This window comes from Tachypleus tridentatus, chromosome 6, assembly GCF_004210375.1.
Source record: "Tachypleus tridentatus isolate NWPU-2018 chromosome 6, ASM421037v1, whole genome shotgun sequence".
Taxonomy (NCBI): Eukaryota; Metazoa; Arthropoda; class Merostomata; order Xiphosura; family Limulidae; genus Tachypleus; species Tachypleus tridentatus.
This window is the reverse complement of record NC_134830.1, coordinates 141,743,851-141,765,780: the sequence shown is the minus strand read 5'-3', so window position 1 is coordinate 141,765,780 and position 21,930 is coordinate 141,743,851. Positions and strand designations below refer to the sequence as shown.

Genomic DNA, 21,930 nt, shown 5'->3' with positions numbered 1-21,930 from the left:
AAATGTATTTCATAAAGCATCTGATGAAAGGGTAGGTCTTTCTCTGTTTATTTATCTTCAGTGTCACACTGGAGTTAAAGCTACAGAGGTAACACATGATAATGAATACTTTCATAACATGTGACCTCCTACAACATAAAATCATATTTACCTTCTCTTTCTCGACTTCCTGGACTTCTTTGGTTCTGAACTCAATCCACCGCTCTAGTTCTGTTTCTAGCATTTGAGCTAGAATCAAGTTTAATATCATTAGTTCTTCCTGTAAATGTATAGATGAAACAGAAACCAAACTTTACTACACATGATTTCATATTTTTAAAAGTGTTGAAGTTCAATGGAAATACTAGGTTTGATCACAAAATAAGAGCCTGCATGCCAGTTGCTGGATGGAGTGAGAACCAGAAAGTAGTTAACAGGGTGAAAAGCTCTCAGTAAACGTTTTAACTCTGATATATACACAGAAACTCGATTGATTTATTTGCATGTATGTACCTTGTTCAAATCATCATAAGATTATTTATATTAAAAATGAATGAAAAATAAAAGGATTAAATAGGAATGCATACCAAACACTTTCATTGGTTTATTGACAGATGAACCAAGGTTAGAAGGCAGCTTGTTTCAAACAGTTATAAGTGATGTTTAAATCTGTTCAATGATCATTGTCACTTTGAAGAATAACACCTATTTTTTGCTATCTACACACAGGTTTTAAACATACCTGATATATAATGTTATCAGTGAGAATTTTATACTCAAAGAGATTCTTTAATTTGATATTAAATGCTGTTGTTGAGTCTTGAACTGCATTTTCTAGTTTCTGGAGCTCCATCTCAAGTTGATGATGGAGTTTCTCTTTCTCTCTGTTAAATTCCTTCACTTTTTCTTCAAACTCCTTTGCTTCTTGGTATTCCTCTTTAGTCCATTCTGACTGGGATTTACTGACCATAAAATTTGGAGGGGTTGGATCCTGTAGATTAAAAAATGTCAAAAATAAAAACAACCATCTTCCATCAATCAGAGTTGGCCCAGCATGGCCAGGTGGTTAGGGCGTTTGACTCATAATTTGAGGGTCACAGGTTCGAATACCTCTCACACCAAACATGCTCTCCCTTTCAGCTGTAGGGGCATTATAAAGTGACAGTCAATCCCATTATTCATTGGTAAAAGAGTAGCCCCAGAGTTGGCAGTGGGTGGTGACAACTAGCTGCCTTCTCTCTAGTCTTCACTGCTAAATTAGGGATGGCTAGCACAGATAACCTGAGAGTAGCTTTGCAGGAAATTCAAAACAAACCAAACCAAAACAATCAATCAGAGTCACTTAACCAATAACCACTTCTCTTGGTATGCCACATGATAACGTGAATTTTGTCTTGTTATTGGATGAAGACTAAATACCTTTATTGAAACATCATGTTTTATTTATAAAATCTGTGGGTTAAGACATTTTAAAACAACAGTACTTAAATTACCCCAAACTCTTCACTGTCGTATTAGGAAAATTATTTGGTTTCCTTTCTTTTGAATTTCATATTTTCCTTAATTAGAGTTGTAGTCTAGAGAGAATGCAGCTAGTCAACACTACCAACCATAAACCCTTGAGTTACTCTGTTACTAATGGATAGTAGAATGGAACACCACATTGTAATGTCCCCATAGCTAAAAAGGGCACCATGTTCAGTGACAGAAATTTGAACCCATGACCTGCAGATTGTGAGTTGAGTGCCCTAACCACCAGGACATGCTAGGCCCAACATCAGGGTACATAGAAGCTTTATTTGTGAAGAGAGGAACAGAAAGACACTGGCAGCTTGTAATTCTATACATAAAAAAAACAAAAAAACATTCAAGACACTATGTGCAGAAGTGCAACAAATTTCTTGATGCACAAGCCTAAAGGAAATAACTTTTCATTATGTTTCACAAAAGTTAAACTTTAAGAAGACATGATATTTCAATGCTGGAAGTGAGGAATAGGCTTATGATATTACACTATTAAAAAACAGACTACTATTAATCCAAAAATAAAGTAAGCAAAGAGAATGGGATAGTTGGTTTATTTGTATTTGTAGCTCTTTTTATGAAGCCAGAGATAATATTTCCTTTCTGAACTAAAGGAACTTATTAACTGTTCTTCCCACAATGACCTCAATTCCAGCTAGTTTGGGGTCAGCCAGACAAGAATTTGAACTTATGACTCTCAGGTTGTGAGTTAAGCATCCTAATCACCAGATATGGTGTTATTTAGTGGTTTTAAAGTCATCAGTGACACAGATTTGTCTTAAACATTTCATTATGCATTACAAGTCATTTTCACCGGTTGTAAAAAATTCTATTCATTTGTCTGATGAAGTTAGTGTTACGTGTTGCTGTCTTACAAAAAGATTTGGATTTTTTGCAGGGTTGGTTGAATAAAAGGCAGATGTGTTTTAATTATGATAAATGCAAGGTACTGTATTTAGGTTATCATAATTTGAATTATAAGTATAATTTGGATGGGAATAACCTTAACAGTGTCATGAAAGAAAAGGATCTTGGTGTAATGGTTGATCAGTCTCTAAAGCCATCCAAGCAATGTGTTGTTGCTAGTGGTAGAGCAAATAGGATTTTAGGTTGTATCTATAGAAATATTGAATACAAGTCTAAAGAGGTTAAAATTACATTGTACTGGTCACTGGTTAGGCCACATTTGAAGTATTGTGTTCAGTCTTGGATTCTTTACCTAATGAAAGACATTAAATTATTGGAAAAGGTTCAAAGAAGAGTTACTGGAATTACATCTGGAATGGAAAGGTTATCATATGAGGATAGGTTAAGGTTTCTGAACTTGTCTTCTCAGGAAAAAGATGACCAAAATATTCCAAGCAGTCCATTAATGCTAAAATTTGCACAAAGCTACACAAGGACTATTTCTATCAATATTTCTAAACTGATACACTAGAGGGAAAAGAGCTAGTCAGCAGCCCTCACCACCAATTCTTGGGCTACTCTAATCAAATAGTAGAATTCACTGTCATTATTATAATGTATCCATGATGGTCTTAAAATGTGTAACTTGTTTTAGTGTCAGTGAAACATGAACCATGGATCATCAGATTAAGTGTACAACTCACTAGCTGCTAGGCCATTATTAAATCACCACTTACACTTGCAAATGGACAGAATACATTACTATAACACCCAAATGATCAGATCTGTGTTACCTAATTATTTTAAAATAAAGCAAATTAGGTCATTAGGAACTTATCAAAGTTTATGTGACTGTGTGTTGAGAAATATTAATAAAGATACCATGTGGTGAAACTTAGTTTTTAATCATATCTTTTGTAATAACTGAATAATAATCATACACAGAGCTGGTTTGAGTATATTAATAATTATTAATTAATACTTGTACTAAAACATATTAACAATTCCAAAATTAATTACAATATAGCTTCTTATTTCACTTGATTTCTACAACAAGTTAATGGAAACAGATTCTATAAAAATTAATACAAATAAAACTATATTTAGATTTACCAGGAAGACATGGTAGATGTGGTCTGTTAAGAAGCTCTTTGTTAAAAACTGACACCACAAAGCATGTGGTCTTCCAGAAGCATGAAGAAAAACTTTAAATGGAAAATCACTTAGACTGATATATTCTTTGAAGGACAGCAATGAACCAGACATAGGTTCATGTTAATTGGAGAATATTTATGAGGCATACATATATGTTCATTGAAGGTCAACTGTGACTCCTACTTAAGAATACTTTCTTTGAAGGATATTTGTGGGTTACACTTAAGTGTATGTTCTTTGGAGGATATATGTGAGTCATACTTAAGTATGTGTTCTTTGAAAGATATCTGTGGGTCATACTTAAGTATGTGTTCTTTGAAGGATATATATGGGTCATACTTAAGTATATGTGCTTTGTGCACATAAATAAAATTAGAAAAACGTTTGCTTGCTATGATGAATCTTTTGTTAACACATCTTAAGGTAAATTGTAATTTCTTAAAACACACTATGATTTTTAATCATATTAAAAGTTCTATTTAAACGAATAAAAAAGACCTATGGAATTATTTAAAAACATATAAAGGTAATTAACAAATCATAATTTAGAGGTTAATTAGAATAATCTAATTATATGAAGAGAAATAAGGTTTAACAAATGAAATGTTATCTTCTAGATTAGTGGACCATATAAACCATTTAATTAGTACACAGTTAATCATTATTCAAACAATTAATTAGATGGACTTTAGCCTACAGTGAGTTTTTCAGATCTTCATGAACTGGATGTAAAACAGCCATTCTTACCTTCTTAAACTTATCTTCTTTACAAACTTCCAGAACACCACCCATCATCTTCTGTAATGCTAGTTCCTTCATGCTATCCTCCTACAAAGCAAATTTGAAAATATAATGTTTCAGTAAACAGGTTTACCATGTAATCTCATTACACGCGGGGCATCACGACAGATTGTGTTCTCGATCCTCAGATGTTAGTTCAGTTGCTGGGGTCAGTGCTGGATTACACTTACATCTTTTACTGATATGTTAATATTTGAGGTCTATCACTAAATTTGCAACTCATTCAACCACCTAATTCGTCTATCAAAATAAGAAATGTGTTACTTTGCACCCAGAAACAACAAAGTAATTACTGACAACTGAAAGTCAAATGCTGACATTACCTTTATTGGAAAGCAGCTAGATGTTTGCAATCTCACAAGTTCTTACCGGGTACATGACTTACCATTCAAACAAAGAAACAATAATCTATTAAGTTTGAATTAAAACATTTCTAGTATTATATATTAGTTAAATTCCTCTTTTGTCAAGGTGGCATATAGAATCTGATATTAATCTATGGCTTAGTTGGTGCAAGTGGATAAGAATGGGGGTATGTTCCCCCTGAAGGAGGTGCCAGTCTACTGCAGGTTAACCCTCAGCTAACAGGTGGGTAAAATGAAATTAGTGGTATAATGTACCTTGCTCTAGGACAGGATGAGGGCCACCCATCTGAATACGACTCCAAAGCAGGAAGCCATACTTCACCCATAAATAAGTGACCCTAGTGTGAGTTACCAAAGTTTAACTCAACATATCTTTATACCTGTTCCTTTTGTCTCTTCAATCTCTCTTGTACAAGCCTTTCTTCTTCCTGTTTTCTTTCTTCGGGAGACAGATATTTCTCAGTTGTTATCTAGCAAAATAATTAAATATTCCAAATTATTACTGGGTAACTTAAAAAAACAGTAACCTTCCAGTTATGTAATAACAGTAGCATATTTTTTAATCACAATAAACAAAATGATTACTTCATCTCTGATTGTGATTTAAACTGTAGATACAAACAGAACTATGATTAAGCAAGATTGATTTCATTTTATCTTTTGCTATCTGCAGTAACTGATTCTCTACCTACTAGTATACAGAAACATGTAGCACAAAACATTTCATTCTTAATTATGCAATATGCATTCAATAACAAATTAATTGATTCTATTGTAAGTAAAGTGCCTTTGACAACAAGAAAATATTTATATACAAAGTTAAAACTAGAGATTTAAATGATATAGATTTTATTATTACAGACTATATATATATATATATTTATTTATTTATAACATCATGCAGAGAGTAAAGGGATGAATCCATTAAATCAGAATGTGTTCTACATATCATCATACGTTATGATAAATAAGACACATCTGTAAAATTTGTACAAATATAACACAACATAAATGTTTTATTTCATGCAAACAATGCCAGTTCCAGTCTTCAATGACCCACAATGTAGTAACATATCTATCACGAACAAAAGGGTTTGATGAGATAAAACAGTAGAAGATGAAGGACTGGCATAAGTGCTAAGTAAGAATCAATAAGTGCCATGGTCCTTCCTACATCATACAATATTTTTACCTCTCACCTCTTCATCTTCAACGACCAACAATCTTTCTGTCTCTTCTTCTACGTCCCACGATGGTTCACATAAAGACTTTTCTCGTCCAAGATCGTTTAAAATTTCTTTTATCCTCTTATTTCTTTCTTGTATGCGACCAACTTCCTTCACCTTCTCTTGATACAGAGCATCAAACTTTCTATTGAACTCTTTTTTGATCTGATAAATGACCTCCTAGCAATGAGAAGAACAAAACACATTAATGTATTTTATTTGTTTGTTATTAAGCACAAAGCTACCCAACTGATATCTGTGCTCTGCCCTCCAACAATATCAAAACCAAATGTTTAGAGTTAGGGTTATAAGCCCTCATTCTTACTGCTGAGCTACAAGAGGCACACATTCAAGTAGTATTTTATCATTTAAGGGCTTGCAGTTCATGTCCTATTGCCACAAAAAAAAGAAGCAGTTTGAAGATGTAGGTCAGCTAAATGAGCGATAGTCAAGTCCCTCTACTTGGTACAAACAAGGTTAGTCCTAGAGTTGGCAGACAGTGAGTGCTGTTGACTAATTAGCCTTTCCTCTAGTGGTCCTTCAGTTCAGTAGTTGGGCAAGTGGCGCCTGTGTGTGTAGCTTTGCATAAAAATTCTAAAATTAACTAGTTTTCAAGACTATTTTCTTTCACCATTAGTCTGAATAAACAACTATACTTAATGAAAATGAACAAAAATTATGTTAAATAAAACAGATATAATTCAGAGTACAGCAATATCTTTCATATTTAGTTTGTTTTTATTCTAAAAATATTGTAAATGGTGCAAAATGTATTTTAACTGGTAAACGTCACACTGAAAATATCTCGTTATAATGAACTACAATAATCATGTGCATACACATATCACACACACACACACGTATTCACTTCTCCATATCATGGGTATCAGTGACTTGAGCCTGTGTGTGAGCTCAAATTCAGTGACTTGTTTTTAAATTTAAAAACACACTTTTTACATTGGTGTAGGGAATGGGGGAGAGCCCACTTTTCAATCTGTCCAAGTAAAAAGCATTAAAATTACTCTCAGAAAACACAAGATAATATATAGAATTTAATTCAGGACCACAAAGCTTTCAGAGCCCTAAAGTGAGCCTTGAACTTTGGCTGTAAAAGGTGCTTCAAATCCTTTAACTTGCTTCCTACACTTTTGATATATTGTGTTACTTAGAATGATAAATCACTTACACTATCACTATCATTTTTGATATATCATATTACTTGCAATGATAAATCACTAACAACATTTTATATATATACATAGGTAGTCAGTAATGTTGTAATGTGTCTTACAAGTTTCCATAAAATGTAATTCACCAGGTGTCAATGATAAAATTACAAGCACAAATAACAAAATAAAACTAGTCATGCTGCCAGTCCATCAGCTGTGATATTTTTACTGTCAAACTCGTACCATGTCTGTAGGTCTCTGCACAAGTTAATTTATTTAAACACAACTAAAAGAAAATCACACATACCAAATCTTCATTAATAGAGAAAGCTTCTCCAAGCAGGTCATTGTTTATATGAAAATAAAAACAAACAATACATCTCAAACTACCTTCTCAGTAATAAAGAACAAACCTTCAGTAAGATAATTTGTTGACTCTTTAGTACTCTCGAGGTCAGCTCAGTCTGTTTATGAAGATATGGTATTGAAATGCTGCACCTTTCCCGTTGACTTCCCAGTTGAAATGCTGATGTTTCCCATCCTTGATTTTCACTTTTTTCATCCATGCTTCCCTCCTGAAGCAGTTATGGCACATTTCAAAACAGATAGTTTTATTAGTTAGAAACAACAATAACTGAAGAATATAAAATAACAATATCTGTGGAGGTTAACTGTGTTTGAAAAGACTTGGTGGTTCCAAGTTTATTCTTAAAAGCTACACCTCATACAAACACAAACCAGTAAACTTGAAAGCTTGAGATATGAGTCTAGTTCATAAGTGTGTTCATTTAATCCTAGAACCCTCATCAACTGTTTACAAACATTCTAATAAACTGTATATATACACATATTCACCAACATGTTTTTGGTATTTGTTATATCACCCTGACCTAATAACATATGAGACACTCAAAAAAAATGTACACAGAACTATATGGTCAATATTTTCGTAACCCCCCAAACAACTACTAAGGTCCCCTAGATATTTCACACAGAAAATAAGCAAGTCCATGTAGTTTTACTGGTCAGTTCTTCACACTTAGTGTTGTACTTGTTTGTCATAAAGCACAAATCTACACATTGAGCTACCATAGGTACTAAAACTCAATATTTAGCACTATAAGCCCTCAAGAGTTACTGATGAGCCATGGAAAGGAAGGTCTGAGTGCTGTAACAGAAAAACAAATAAAACTACTCAAAATAATACAATATGGAAACACTACTGTTAATAACAGCATACAAACAAGTAGATATTTTGAAGCCTAACTTAATATCTAATTGTTATTTCATCAAATTAGTAAGCCAAATATGCAGCTATAAAAGATTATAACTGATTAAAATTTAAATTGAGTATGTAGGCATGTCTTATGACTAGTTTTTTATTAAAACGTTCCTACACCTACTGTAGAACTTAACTGTCTCACCTCAGTTATATAATCTTGATACACTTATATAGTCATGAAAACTTTATTACAGCTTCTAAGACACACAACACTAGAAACCAAGTTTCAATGCCTGTAGTGGACAGAGCACAGATAGTCCATTGTGCTTAATTAGAAAAACCTAAGGCTAATTAAAAACTAACTTCTAGAAACTGAGGACCACTGTTCCCTCAATGTTGCACAGCTGCTCAATGACCAATCAAATGCCACACACTTCATTATTCCAACCTCACACATCCTCAGTATTGGTGATGAGTCTCAACATGTTGATGGCTTTAATGACCATGACAGTCAATAGGCCTAAAACCCAAATAACCAAATGGTAACATTGCAAAGAGGCTTAATGATCCAATACAGGGGAGGGGTATCTTTAGACCAAGAAAATAGTGTAGTTGTTATGTGTATATATCCTCAGCAATGTTTCTTCTAATTTTTTAAATCTGTGTGTGGAGTGATTTTTGTTGGTTTAATTTTTTTATTTGGTTCCCTGCTGGAACAAAAAAGTGTTGTTTTTTTTTATCTGACTTCCTGATTGAGTATAGTTTTTAATCTTTTGGTTCACAACTCTTGTCATTTTCAAGTCAGTTTTCTGCTAAACATTCATTACTGCCAGTTTAACACTAAATTAAAAAGTGAGGTGTGGAAAAGTATATCAAAAGTATATTGGACCAATATCTGAATATTGTTATAAGTCTTAACTTACAGAATCTACAGAACATAACAATCAATACAAAGTCTCTGAACGATAACCACACAGTACAATATTGTAATGTACAGAGTATCCCATAAGACTAGACCCATAGGGAAGACGGGTATTTATGTTCTTACACAAACACATTTCTAATGCCAGTTGTACATGTTTCAGAATAAAAAATACCCTAATGGCAAAGTATACCAAGAATTAATATGTGTACAATTGTTAATGGCATGCAGTTTGAATAACAAATAAATTAAAAATAAACGATGTAATTTTCCCTATAGGTCCAGATTTCTGGGACACCCTGTACTTCTATAAACGTCGATGTACTTACATTTGTAACCTCAGTTTTTATCTCCGTTATCTCTTTCCTTGCCTGAAAAAGTTAATTTCTACATTACATATATGGATAAGAGACTTTAAAAACACAACAGTTGTCTACACAGTTTGACTAGTTTTACTGAACTCCAATGTTTAGGTTTACAAAGATCTGACAATGGACGTTTTTGAACATCTACCTTCTGAAAGTGCACGACTTTACAATAATTGCATGACTAAATCCTTCCTTACTTTACAAATGTACAGAGAGTGAAATAGAAAGAAATACAGGTGTAGCTTGAACAATGTAACTTAACCATACAGAATAGGTTCCAGTAAAAGGAAATATTCAAAGTGACTCTATGTACACAGAAGTATATCATCAGTACACAAACCTTTAGAGGTTTCCTTCCATAAAATTATTGTTCACAAGGACAGAATAATTGATAAAAAAATAAAATATAACAAAAGAATAATAATACACTAAACATACTAGTTGGTGTATCTAAAACATCAACACTTACCTCAACTTAAGAAACCAATAGTTAACTGGTTGTTTGTTCTAGTGCAAAGCTACACAACTGAAAGTGTATTACCAATAAGTGCTTTCCTCATCTCACAAGATTAGATCTTTCCCTGTTGTGTTTCCCTCTACAGGCAAACGTTTTTATAATGCACACCACAAGCCTTGTGCACTCTTTCCATTGGCTCCACACATTCATCTTGGAGATGGGGTGTTTAACAAGGTCACTTGAGGGTCAACAACCTTGTGATACATAATTCATAAATAGGCCCTGACCAAACCACCCATGGATGGCATGAGTAAAGCAGGAGGGTTTGGCTACCCATCCCTGCCATGCCTTGACAGAAAAATCATTATGGTTTATTTTTCAAAACAGAGTTTCATGATCACCCATTGCAATGTCTTGAGTATAGCAATCCTTCTGGACTCTTCAGAACACTTTTTTTTTCCCCCTTTCCTCCAGTGGAGTATTGGAGTCTTAGTCACATATCAGTTCCAAGCCACTGTGGTGGTTAAGTCATCCCACTGGATAGATTCCACATAGATGGCTATAAAAATTCAGTTCATAGTTAGGCAGTAATGTTCTATCAGAGTTAAAAAAAATAAAGTATCATTTCTTGGATTTAATGACACATAAACAGAGTGAGATGTCTCAATGCAATTCACCACTTTAATTGGATGCTCTCACCCTGCCCTTGTGTGGATGTTGTTGCCCCACAAACTGGTTTTGGATATAGAATGAGCCAATCAGCATATGTCCTCACACAGGTTTGTGGTTGTCCATCTTCCTCGATTCTTCCCTCTGTGTCTTGGGTTATGGAGGTTATACGTGGATTGTTTACATCTCTGTCTTGAGAATTTGCTCGTTTTCTCTGATGACTGTGTTATTATTGATACTTGGATATTTTGGACCAGTCTCATGAGTGCAGGTGTTGATTGCATGTGATGGACTTTCTTTGGATACCAGATGACACATTCCTTGATCCCTGGCTCAATGTCACTTCTGTGTCATGCCCTGGAGTCAGTCATTTCCTCACATCCCTGATTTTAGGGCTAGAGTTGAAAATGGTATGATCTTCATCCTATTTTCATATGTATGTTGGTACTCAGCAAGGAAATCTACCACATCACAGTATTTCTGTATCATTGGTTAACTTCGACAGACAGGGATGTCCAACTTGTACATCATATGCTACTCCTTTCACAATTATAATCACTGATTAACTTTGACATACAGGAATGTCTAACTTGTATATCATATGCTACTCCTTTCACAAAATGAATTAGCTTCATTCAACAGGAAGTTTCTGTTTAACCAGAAATCTTAACGTGTATACATAAGTTCAAGAAACCATAAAAATAAACACACTTTAAGCATGGAAATACCTTTCTTTTTAAATCCTGCATGAGTAGAAATATTAAGTTCATGCCACATGTAACTTGTTTACAATCATTGATGTCAATGCTTTACCTTTTGTTCTTGAAGTTCAATTTGACGTATTTGAATCACTTGATTTAGCTCAGCTCTGTCTGTTTTACTCTGGTATGGCAGGGGGTAATTGTAAACATTCTCACCTGAGTAAAAAGCCTAGAATAGAAACATAGGATGATGAATTCAACAATTTTTCATCACTAGAAGAATGTTATTACCGTGAAAAAGATTCACCCTTTGGTTAGAAAATAATTTAACCATTTTTCAATCAACTTAACCCTAGTTTTCTGGGTCAGAAGGACATTACTGGTATCTTTTTTAAAGTGTAAACTTATCCATTTGAGTGAAACTTAGAAAAAAAACTTGCTAAATGGTATCCAGTTTAAATCTGGTTTTAAAAATTAATATAATTTGATTTAGTTTAATGTCACTTCTTTGTGGAATGGAGAATTTCTTACATTTTGTTGAGAGATAGTGTTTTGAAATAATAGTAAAAATAGTTTATTTCATCTTAAGACCTTCAAACTAGTACTTTAGTATTGTAGGTACGGCCTGGTATGGCCAAGCATGTTAAGGCGTGCGACTCGTAATCTGAGGGTCGCGGGTTTGCATCCCTGTTGCACCAAACATGCTCGCCCTTTCAGTCGTGGGGGCTTTATAATGTAACGATCAATCCCACTATTCATTGGTAAAAGTGTAGCCCAAGAGTTGGCGGTGAGTGGTGTTGACTAGCTGCCTTCCCTCTAGTCTTACACTGCTAAATTAGGGACGGCTAGCACAAATAGCCTTCGAGTAGCTTTGTGCAAATTTCAAAAACAAACAAAAACAAGTATTGTAGGTCCAGAAACTTTTACTGATCCACAAGGGTACCTATCAGTTGTTCTTAAATGCTCATCAGAAAGATGTATTTTATATATCCATCATTTTAAACTGATTCATTTTCATTAATGCATTTCTTTTAATACTGTATTGTGATACCCACCTCTTCTAGTTACATTACTATAAAATTAAAAAAATAAAAACACCACAAAAACTGACAAAAATTTATTGGTGATCTAGGACCTGACCTTTTGAAATGGTGCTAAGTCAGACCTAGGTAACTTTTTTTTTTGTTTATAAAAATACTCTTGGTCAAATTAATTTCTATCTAATAAATATATTTTCTTTTCAATCAGTTATATGTTTTTTTATTGTTTGAATACAATTAATTTAACAGAATTCTATAAATGAATATCATTGGAATAATTTACCATTGGCTACTGTACTCTCTAAACTTAAATTGGGTTACCTAAATGTCTTAACTTGCAAAATACTTTTTGTAGCTTTCAAATAAACATTACTTAACACAAATACACTTTCAGAGAGTAAAAAAAAAAAAAACATCTACAGGAACTACAGGGTGTTCAGAAAGTCACTGCACAGTTTTGTCTGTTAATAAATATATAAGTGCACAGTGACTTTCCGAACACCCTGTATAAACGTTTTCCAAGTCTGAAATTCATCCTAAGTTTTCCACACTTTCCCCATTAGCCTCCATTGTTGTTTTCTGCCAGGCCTAGATTTGTCACTTTTTCACAGAACTACACTCTAGTTCTCAGACTGTCTTAAACACCTGACATCAACATGAATAGTTTATAATCTGCTCCACTGAAAGATGAGCTGTGATAATTAGTTGTTATTTTCACACCACATACTGTGAGGTCATAAGAGAAACAAGAGGCCATATCAATAAATCATAGAAAAAAGAAGGAATTCACATGAGAAACAAAACTGTTATAATTAGTTGTTATTTTCACACCACATACTGTGAGGTCATAAGAGAAACAAGAGGCCATATCAATAAATCATAGAAAAAAGAAGGAATTCACATGAGAAACAAAACTGTTATAATTAGTTGTTATTTTCACACCACATACTGTGAGGTCATAAGAGAAACAAGAGGCCATATCAATAAATCATAGAAAAAGAAGGAATTCACATGAGAAACAAAACTGTTATAATTAGTTGTTATTTTCACACCACATACTGTGAGGTCATAAGAGAAACAAGAGGCCATATCAATAAATCATAGAAAAAAGAAGGAATTCACATGAGAAACAAAACTGTTATAATTAGTTGTTATTTTCACACCACATACTGTGAGGTCATAAGAGAAACAAGAGGCCATATCAATAAATCATAGAAAAAAGAAGGAATTCACATGAGAAACAAAACTGTTATAATTAGTTGTTATTTTCACACCACATACTGTGAGGTCATAAGAGAAACAAGAGGCCATATCAATAAATCATAGAAAAAAGAAGGAATTCACATGAGAAACAAAACTGTTATAATTAGTTGTTATTTTCACACCACATACTGTGAGGTCATAAGAGAAACAAGAGGCCATATCAATAAATCATAGAAAAAAGAAGGAATTCACATGAGAAACAAAACTGTTATAATTAGTTGTTATTTTCACACCACATACTGTGAGGTCATAAGAGAAACAAGAGGCCATATCAATAAATCATAGAAAAAAGAAGGAATTCACATGAGAAACAAAACTGTTATAATTAGTTGTTATTTTCACACCACATACTGTGAGGTCATAAGAGAAACAAGAGGCCATATCAATAAATCATAGAAAAAAGAAGGAATTCACATGAGAAACAAAACTGTTATAATTAGTTGTTATTTTCACACCACATACTGTGAGGTCATAAGAGAAACAAGAGGCCATATCAATAAATCATAGAAAAAAGAAGGAATCACATGAGAAACAAAACTGTTATAAGTTGTTATTTTCATAGAAAAAAAAGAAGGAATTCACATGAGAAACAAAACTGTTATAATTAGTTGTTATTTTCACACCACATACTGTGAGGTCATAAGAGAAACAAGAGGCCATATCAATAAATCATAGAAAAAAGAAGGAATTCACATGAGAAACAAAACTGTTATAATTAGTTGTTATTTTCACACCACATACTGTGAGGTCATAAGAGAAACAAGAGGCCATATCAATAAATCATAGAAAAAGAAGGAATTCACATGAGAAACAAAACTGTTATAATTAGTTGTTATTTTCACACCACATACTGTGAGGTCATAAGAGAAACAAGAGGTCATATCAATAAATCATAGAAAAAAGAAGGAATTCACATGAGAAACAAAACTGTTATAATTAGTTGTTATTTTCACACCACATACTGTGAGGTCATAAGAGAAACAAGAGGCCATATCAATAAATCATAGAAAAAGAAGGAACTCACATGAGAAACAAAACTGTTAAAGCTATATTCTAAAATAAATCAGTTAGTGTGTTGTTCACAGGAAAGAGCCCTCAGAGCAGTCCAGAAATGTAAATTTGAAAATGTTTTTAATTTTTCTTTCCAAAAGACAAATTATCAGTTCTAAAACACTTTAATAAAATACTGTTGAAATAGAGTTAGAAATATTATATTTATTTAACCTAACTGGTTGGTCAAGATGCAGTTAAGAACTGAAGCCCTAGAACTCATATATGAGTATCAACTAATTGATTTGTGTATGAATATTAAATACAGCAGATTACAAACACATGCTGATAGTTTACAGTATGGTTGTCTGATACACGACAAATCACGCAGTTTAAAATAAGAATAATACCTACAAAAATACAGGAAATCATACCATTCCCAACAGTATTGTTTTGAATTACAAATTGAAATATCTTGGTAACAATCAAGAATAGTCTGTTTGACAATATAACCATTTCAAACTTATAATATTCTGTAAATGTTAAACACTAAAACTCTCGTAGTTGGTGTAAGGTATCATTGTACTTCAATCAGTTGTTATTCCTTTATTTACATACAATTTGGAAAAGTAGCTAATCACACATTTTTATTTCTCAGTTGGAGGTGTATACAAGAAAAAAGACACAAAGCTAGAGTATAAACAGTTAATATATCTTAATGCTACAAACAGTAATGGCAGTTTTGATGATAAATAGAAAGATATTACTGTAGTCCAGTTGGTTCTTCTGATTATTCTCTTTAAAGACCACCTGAATTTTCTTCTTACCTTCATGGACCACAAGGTGGTTTGTACACTACATTGTGTCTTCTTTTCAATAATTATCCAACCTTTTTCACAGACCCCCAGGGGCCTGCATACACAGATCAAGAACCACTGGTCTAGGTCACATGAATAACTTTTGTTAACAGTTCAAATGTTCATAGTCTAAGAATTAAACCTACCTTCAGACAGCGACCCTTAACCTCCATGCTCTCCCAACATTCTGTTTTGATAAGTTCTGTCAGGTACTGATTGACAAGGATTTCTTTTTTCAAGGAATCTCTCAACTGGCACAAATCAAGGATATCAAATTAAGAAAACAGGAAAAGAAAACTTTTTTCCTGCGTCAAGAAAATAAAATACATATGAAGAAATTACATGTATTTAGTCTTAATAATTGTTCAAGAAAACACAATAAAATGAGCAGCTGGAATTGAAGGCCATCTCTACAAACACACTAATTGTTCAGGTACATAATTTAATTCAGTGATCATGTATACTTTGGTTAATAGTTTTTTTACCATTACAGTTGATTCACTACACAAAGTTGTCCTTTACAGATATTCATTACTTTTATTTGTGTGTCACTATCCTCAATAGTTTCCACCATACTTTACATACAATTATAATTTTGTTTGTCCTTAACTATCTTAAATAGTTTCTATTGTCCTTTACAAATTTTTATCTTGTATGTCCTTAAATTTTTTAATAGTGTCTTCAGTCCCTAATAAACGTTTGTTTTATTTGTCCTTAAATAACTTTAATAGTTTCTTCTGTCCTTATAAGCATTTATTATGTTTGCCCTTAACTACCTTTAATAGTTTCTTTTGTTCCTTACAAACATTTATTTTGTTTGTCTTTAACTACCTTGAATAGTTTATTCTGTCCCTTACAAACGTTTATTTTGTTTGTCCTTAACTACCTATAAGTTTGTTTTGTTCCTTACAAAGATTTACATTGTTTGTCCTTAACTACCTTTAATAGATTCTTTTGTTCCTTACAAACATTTATTTTGTTTGTCCTTAACTATCTATAATAGTTTATTCTGTCCCTTACAAACATTTATTTTGTTTGTCCTTAACTACCTTTAATAGTTTCTGTTACTTAGTTTTGTTCCTTACAAACGTTTATTTTGTTTATCCTTAACTACTTTTAAGAGTTTATTCTGTTCTTTATAAACATTAATTTTAGTAGATTTTAATGAGTCCTTGTTTGTTCTGTCTTTTGCAAACATTTATTATTTTGAGTCAGTTTGTACTTACTTCCTCTATGTTGGCTTGTCCTTCTTTCTGTACCTTCTGAAGTTCAACTGGATCAAGAGCAAAGTCCAAGAGAGGTAACTGTTCCTCAGGAGGAAGAGTTTGGTTTTCTGCCATTAACTGCTTGACCTGCAGCACATGTACTGTTTTTATTTTGATTCGAATTTTTTAAAAAGCTATTTGGGGATCATGTGGACTAGCTATCTTTAACACTCCTATGAAAAGTGGGGCCTAATAGGCCCCAGAGCAACTTGAAAGATTATTAATATTAGGCTAATAATTTTGTATTTAAATGAAATTGCCATTTAAATCCATTAATGAATGGATTAACGAGATTCCCACTGTCCCTATCTACTATCTAGCGAAACCACAGCCAGGGGAACGGACTTGGAGAAATCAGGACTAGAAACGTCTTTTCGTAGGAGTGCTAATTTAATGCTGGTAGACTAGAGGGAATACAGCTAGTTAACACCACCAACTCATGAGTTACTTTTTTCACCGACGAATAGTGGAACTGACCACTGAACGAGGGAAAGGGTGAGTACATTCAATGACAGTAATTTGAACCCGTGACCCACAAATTACGAGTGAAACTACCTAATCACTCCAACACTTCAAACTGTTTATCTGACTTTATGGTAAATTCTGGGTTCTTTTTTTTTACATATTTTAGTAATATATTTAATGCCTTGTTTTATCTGTAATAATAATGTTAAAAAAACCTCAAAATATTCAAATAGAATATTATCTACATAAGCTTTCATGATCATACTGATTAAAAATATTTGTTTGTATATTCTTAACAACTACTTCTATGGATCAAACATGTCTGCCATTTTGTTTCTGTTGATCCCAATGGCCCAAAATTTACATAAACAGATTCAATTTTCTTTATGTATTTTAACTGGACACCACTCAGTTACTAACAGTGATACTGACCCTTGGTCAATAATTTTTCCAGTCCATTTTCTGAAATCAAAATGAAGATGACAGTACAAAAGAAAAAACACAAAATGTTAGAAATCAAAAAACTTTCAAGAGTTAAGACATTATATCAAAGCTTCCTCTCTAATCATTTGGGGTACTTGCTTCCTAGTTCTCCCAACCCTTTGTTATGGGGTTCACTATTCACAGACTCTTCATTTGTGAGGTTATTTATTTTATCATAGTACCCTTGAATACCATACTTATATTAAAAGTAATTTTAAAAGTAGAAAAATGCAATCATCCAATTATTCTGTGTACAGTAACTTTAAACAGCCACTATTCAAAACAAAATTTCATACAAATGTCACTTAATCTATGGCTGATATCTTTGAAGTGATAGGTGCAGTACCACATCCAAGATTACCTGGGGGCAAGCCTATATTAAGGTAGCTTGAGACTCTGGTGCACATATAGTTTTTTGGCCCCTTGAATGGGATTTTTCTAAGACTGACTCCTATTAAATTTATAACCAATAGATGGCTTAGATTTCAAATGATTGACTGGAACATGCTTTATACCATGTTATTTTATAATAATTGACAAGTTAACTGATAAAAAAATTTTTTTGCATGTGAACATAGTAGGAGCAGAATATAAATTTCTAACTGCTCAAGTGATGTGATTAGAGAGACAAAAAAGTTCTCTCAAAAAGATCAGTATCTCAGTTGATCACATGAAATTATCCTGTGTTATTCCCTGCATTATTTACTTTAAAAATTTTTTTATGGACTAGTAGCATTAATGTAAGGTAGTAGGGCTAATGTAGAAGGACAGTCAATGGCAAAAACAACAACAACAAAAAACAGGTACACAGGTGAGTGATAAATTTTTCGTTTTCCATATCTATTCTATATTCATTATTATAAAAGTAACTAAAAATGTTACACTTTGAAACTTTTAGCCTAAGTAAGGATAAATTTGGTAATATAAATAAGTATAATGACAGTAATAATAATGCAGTTTTTAAGAGATACACTTGCTAGGACTAACAGCTCATGAGTAGCATGAGCTTTATATAACTTGGTTAATGTAACATTTGCTTCATGTGACCCTGCTTGAGAGGTGGGGGTTTCCAACTCAGATAGTCAAACATCCCTGGCTTTGCAGCATGGAAGTGTTACATGATGAAGAGAAGAGTTTGTTTGTATTTTATTTATTGAAAAAAAGAAAACCATCAGCGACTTTTCAATGAACAAATTTCTATACTAGAAAGTTAAAACTCAGATAAAATATTTGAAATTACAATGTATACTAATGTATGCTACTAAGACATGCAATGTTTTGATTACATAACTCTAAAAAAGTACAGACAGAAATGTCTGGATTGTAAAACTGCAAGTTAAATTAGCAAACATGTAAGCCATTAATAAAATAACGATAAGAAATATGTGCACCTCTTCAGCTAGTTTTTCCATCTCAGACTTGATACTTAGTTGTATCAAATGAAACATCTGACTTTCTTCGTCTTTAATCTGAAACAAAACATTGCACCTTAACTGCCTATATATGTGTATATTAGAAATAGTTCTTTTTAATGTTTTAGTTCCTGTAACTAAAGCTTACATACTAAAGAAACACAGAGAAATAAAACACCTTAAACCTTACATTATCACATATATTATGGGCTCTTGAATTATTTTAACCCACTTGTTACAGTTTCTTTTAAACCTCCTGTATCAAAATTACTAGTATTTTCCTATCTAATTCACTCTAACATTTCAATATTATTTAAAATGGAAATGTTACCAATATTTATTTTGTTTACCTGAAGTAAAATATTTATCACCTGATATATTTGGATGTTACCTATATATATAAATTACATGCTATTATCAATTACTTAATTGTTTTTTTTATCATTTAATTTATAGTTATAGCAATCAGTGTCACTTAGCTTCTATATAACACTGTGATATGCATACTGTAGTTTGCGTGAAATCCGTGTTAGTAAACTTAAATAACTTACCATCACTATGGAATCAGTCACTTCAATTAACTCACCTTCTTGATTGTTTCTTCTCTATAGGTCTAGAAGCAATAGGAAATATATAATATTCAGAAACTAAAATTAATTATTATTGTAACATATCATGTTTGAAGGCAGTTTCTCTTCTCAATCATTTCAAATTATGATTCAAAAGTAACTTAAATAACAACATATCAGATCTGTAGCAGACAAAACATAATACTTTTACATGTCTCTGAGCTGTAACTTGTGCAAAGCAAGAGACAGACCTGAAATGTTGTTTTTATGCACTTCTGGATGGTGGCTCGTATTAAAGAGGAGACATATCTGATATACCTGTTTCACATCTATTAGCAGGGCTTGTGTTAAACAGATAACACTATGTAACACAAATTTTGTTCCTGGATAGTATGTGTTATTTCTTAATTGCTTATGTTGTAAAAGTACAGTAAATGGCCATTATTCCCTTCAAACTTTGCTTTTGTGACCTGGATAATGAAATTTAGAAATTAACATATTTTCTATGTAAAAACAGGCAAATTTACACATTTCATTTGCATAAGATCTGAATAAAACAACATATGAATCAACATTTACATGTATTTATAATAAAGTTATACAAAAATGAAGTGAGTAGTTTTTCAAGATTTGTGACTGTAATGTAAATCACTTTCACGTACAAGCCCCCAAATATAGTCTCCCATCATGTTTTTATTATGTGCTTCCAGGTTATAAAAGCAAAGTTTGAAGAGAAAAATAGGTCTCTTCCATTTACTTTAGGCATAAGCAATTGGGAAATGACACTTTCTTCCCAGTTTTGTTACATGGTGTAATTGATCTGAAATGTTGCTCTGTCAGTTTAGGCATTTTACACCTTTTTATAAAAGAAATACCATAAGTCACAATCTTCAAATAATTACAAATATTGTAGTTTATCCTAAATTAAACAATCAAACTCAAGAACAATTAGGTGAATAGATAAGATACAGATCATATAATATGTTCACATCAATTAATTCTGGTTATCTTTAACTATCAACTGAGAACAACAGTTTTAAAATATACAGTGAATGATTAGAAAACGTCTAAAAACTGGAAACCTCAGAGCTAATTATAAATTCACATCAAATTCTATTTCCCTGTACTATAAAACAATCAACCCACCTCTTTTTAAAACTAACTCAAAGTTATGTACGTCACTTTGTCAGCCTGATATTATTCTCTCAAACCAAATCTAATCATATTAAATAAAGTAAAATGAGCCAGGATAATAAGACTTCTAAGGATTTAATACTGTTTGAGAGAGATTACTTGAGAATTATGGTTCTAAATTGTTTCTTATTGAAATACAAAGATGTGGGTTGCATACTTCTGTATAACCCTTACTAACTATTATTCAAGGCATGGGGAAAACAAAAGGGCTACATGGAGTGACATAATTGTGATTAGATGCAATTTTGTCCCTAATGTCACCCCCCACCCCACCGGAGACTCTTATAGAGTATATATATGCCAGGGGGTAACAATTAATCCAGCAGCTTTTATCTATTGTAAGGATACACACAGACATTTGTAAATAAATGATAACATTATCATATTCATGACCAGTGTTTATGTGATAAATAGATCTGAAAATCACAAATGTACAACTTACATGAAATTGTAAATCCATTGTAAAAATTAATCCTTTCTTTTCTCCTTATATAAACGTTACAGTTATCAGTGTTAAACTGTTCCAAAACTCTCTGTATTATATATAAAATTAGCATATATCTCATCAAAAATTATGTAGCAAGTATACACTCCCCTTATAGTGTACCCTAACTTAACCAACAAAAAGGCAGAAAAGTACAGAGGAAGCAGTTAAAGGTCAGTAAATTCGTTTGTGAGACAATCAAAATTAAGATCACTCCTGAAATGAATTTATGGCATATTTATTGAGTAATTATTGCTAAAAATCAGTTATATTAACGACTTATAATGTATAGAGAAGGCAGTACATTTTGGTAACACTGGCTTTTACATCATGTTGCTTGGTAACAAAAATAGAGCCTAAAACTGTTGCTAATCTATATATAAACAACAAAACTGGAAATATATTTGTTGATCTTTTAATTTATAGCCTCCATTGATTAAAGAG

At 32.4% G+C, this 21,930-nt stretch overlaps 1 protein-coding gene across 2 annotated transcripts in view; it reads right to left on the bottom strand.

Moving 5' to 3' along the window:
- LOC143253880 (cilia- and flagella-associated protein 43-like) overlaps window positions 1-21,930 on the bottom strand; it is a 52,605-nt gene that overhangs the window by 9,035 nt on the left and 21,640 nt on the right. For both annotated transcript variants that reach the window (XM_076508388.1, XM_076508389.1), the window contains 12 exons: window positions 19,826-19,852; window positions 19,219-19,296; window positions 16,841-16,966; window positions 15,761-15,865; window positions 11,577-11,693; window positions 9,599-9,640; window positions 7,539-7,700; window positions 5,930-6,136; window positions 5,111-5,200; window positions 4,312-4,392; window positions 722-970; window positions 152-259 (listed from right to left, as the gene is read on the bottom strand). In XM_076508388.1, coding sequence (XP_076364503.1) covers window positions 152-259; window positions 722-970; window positions 4,312-4,392; window positions 5,111-5,200; window positions 5,930-6,136; window positions 7,539-7,700; window positions 9,599-9,640; window positions 11,577-11,693; window positions 15,761-15,865; window positions 16,841-16,966; window positions 19,219-19,296; window positions 19,826-19,852 — 1,392 coding nt within the window. The remainder of the gene's footprint in view (window positions 1-151; window positions 260-721; window positions 971-4,311; window positions 4,393-5,110; window positions 5,201-5,929; window positions 6,137-7,538; window positions 7,701-9,598; window positions 9,641-11,576; window positions 11,694-15,760; window positions 15,866-16,840; window positions 16,967-19,218; window positions 19,297-19,825; window positions 19,853-21,930) is intronic.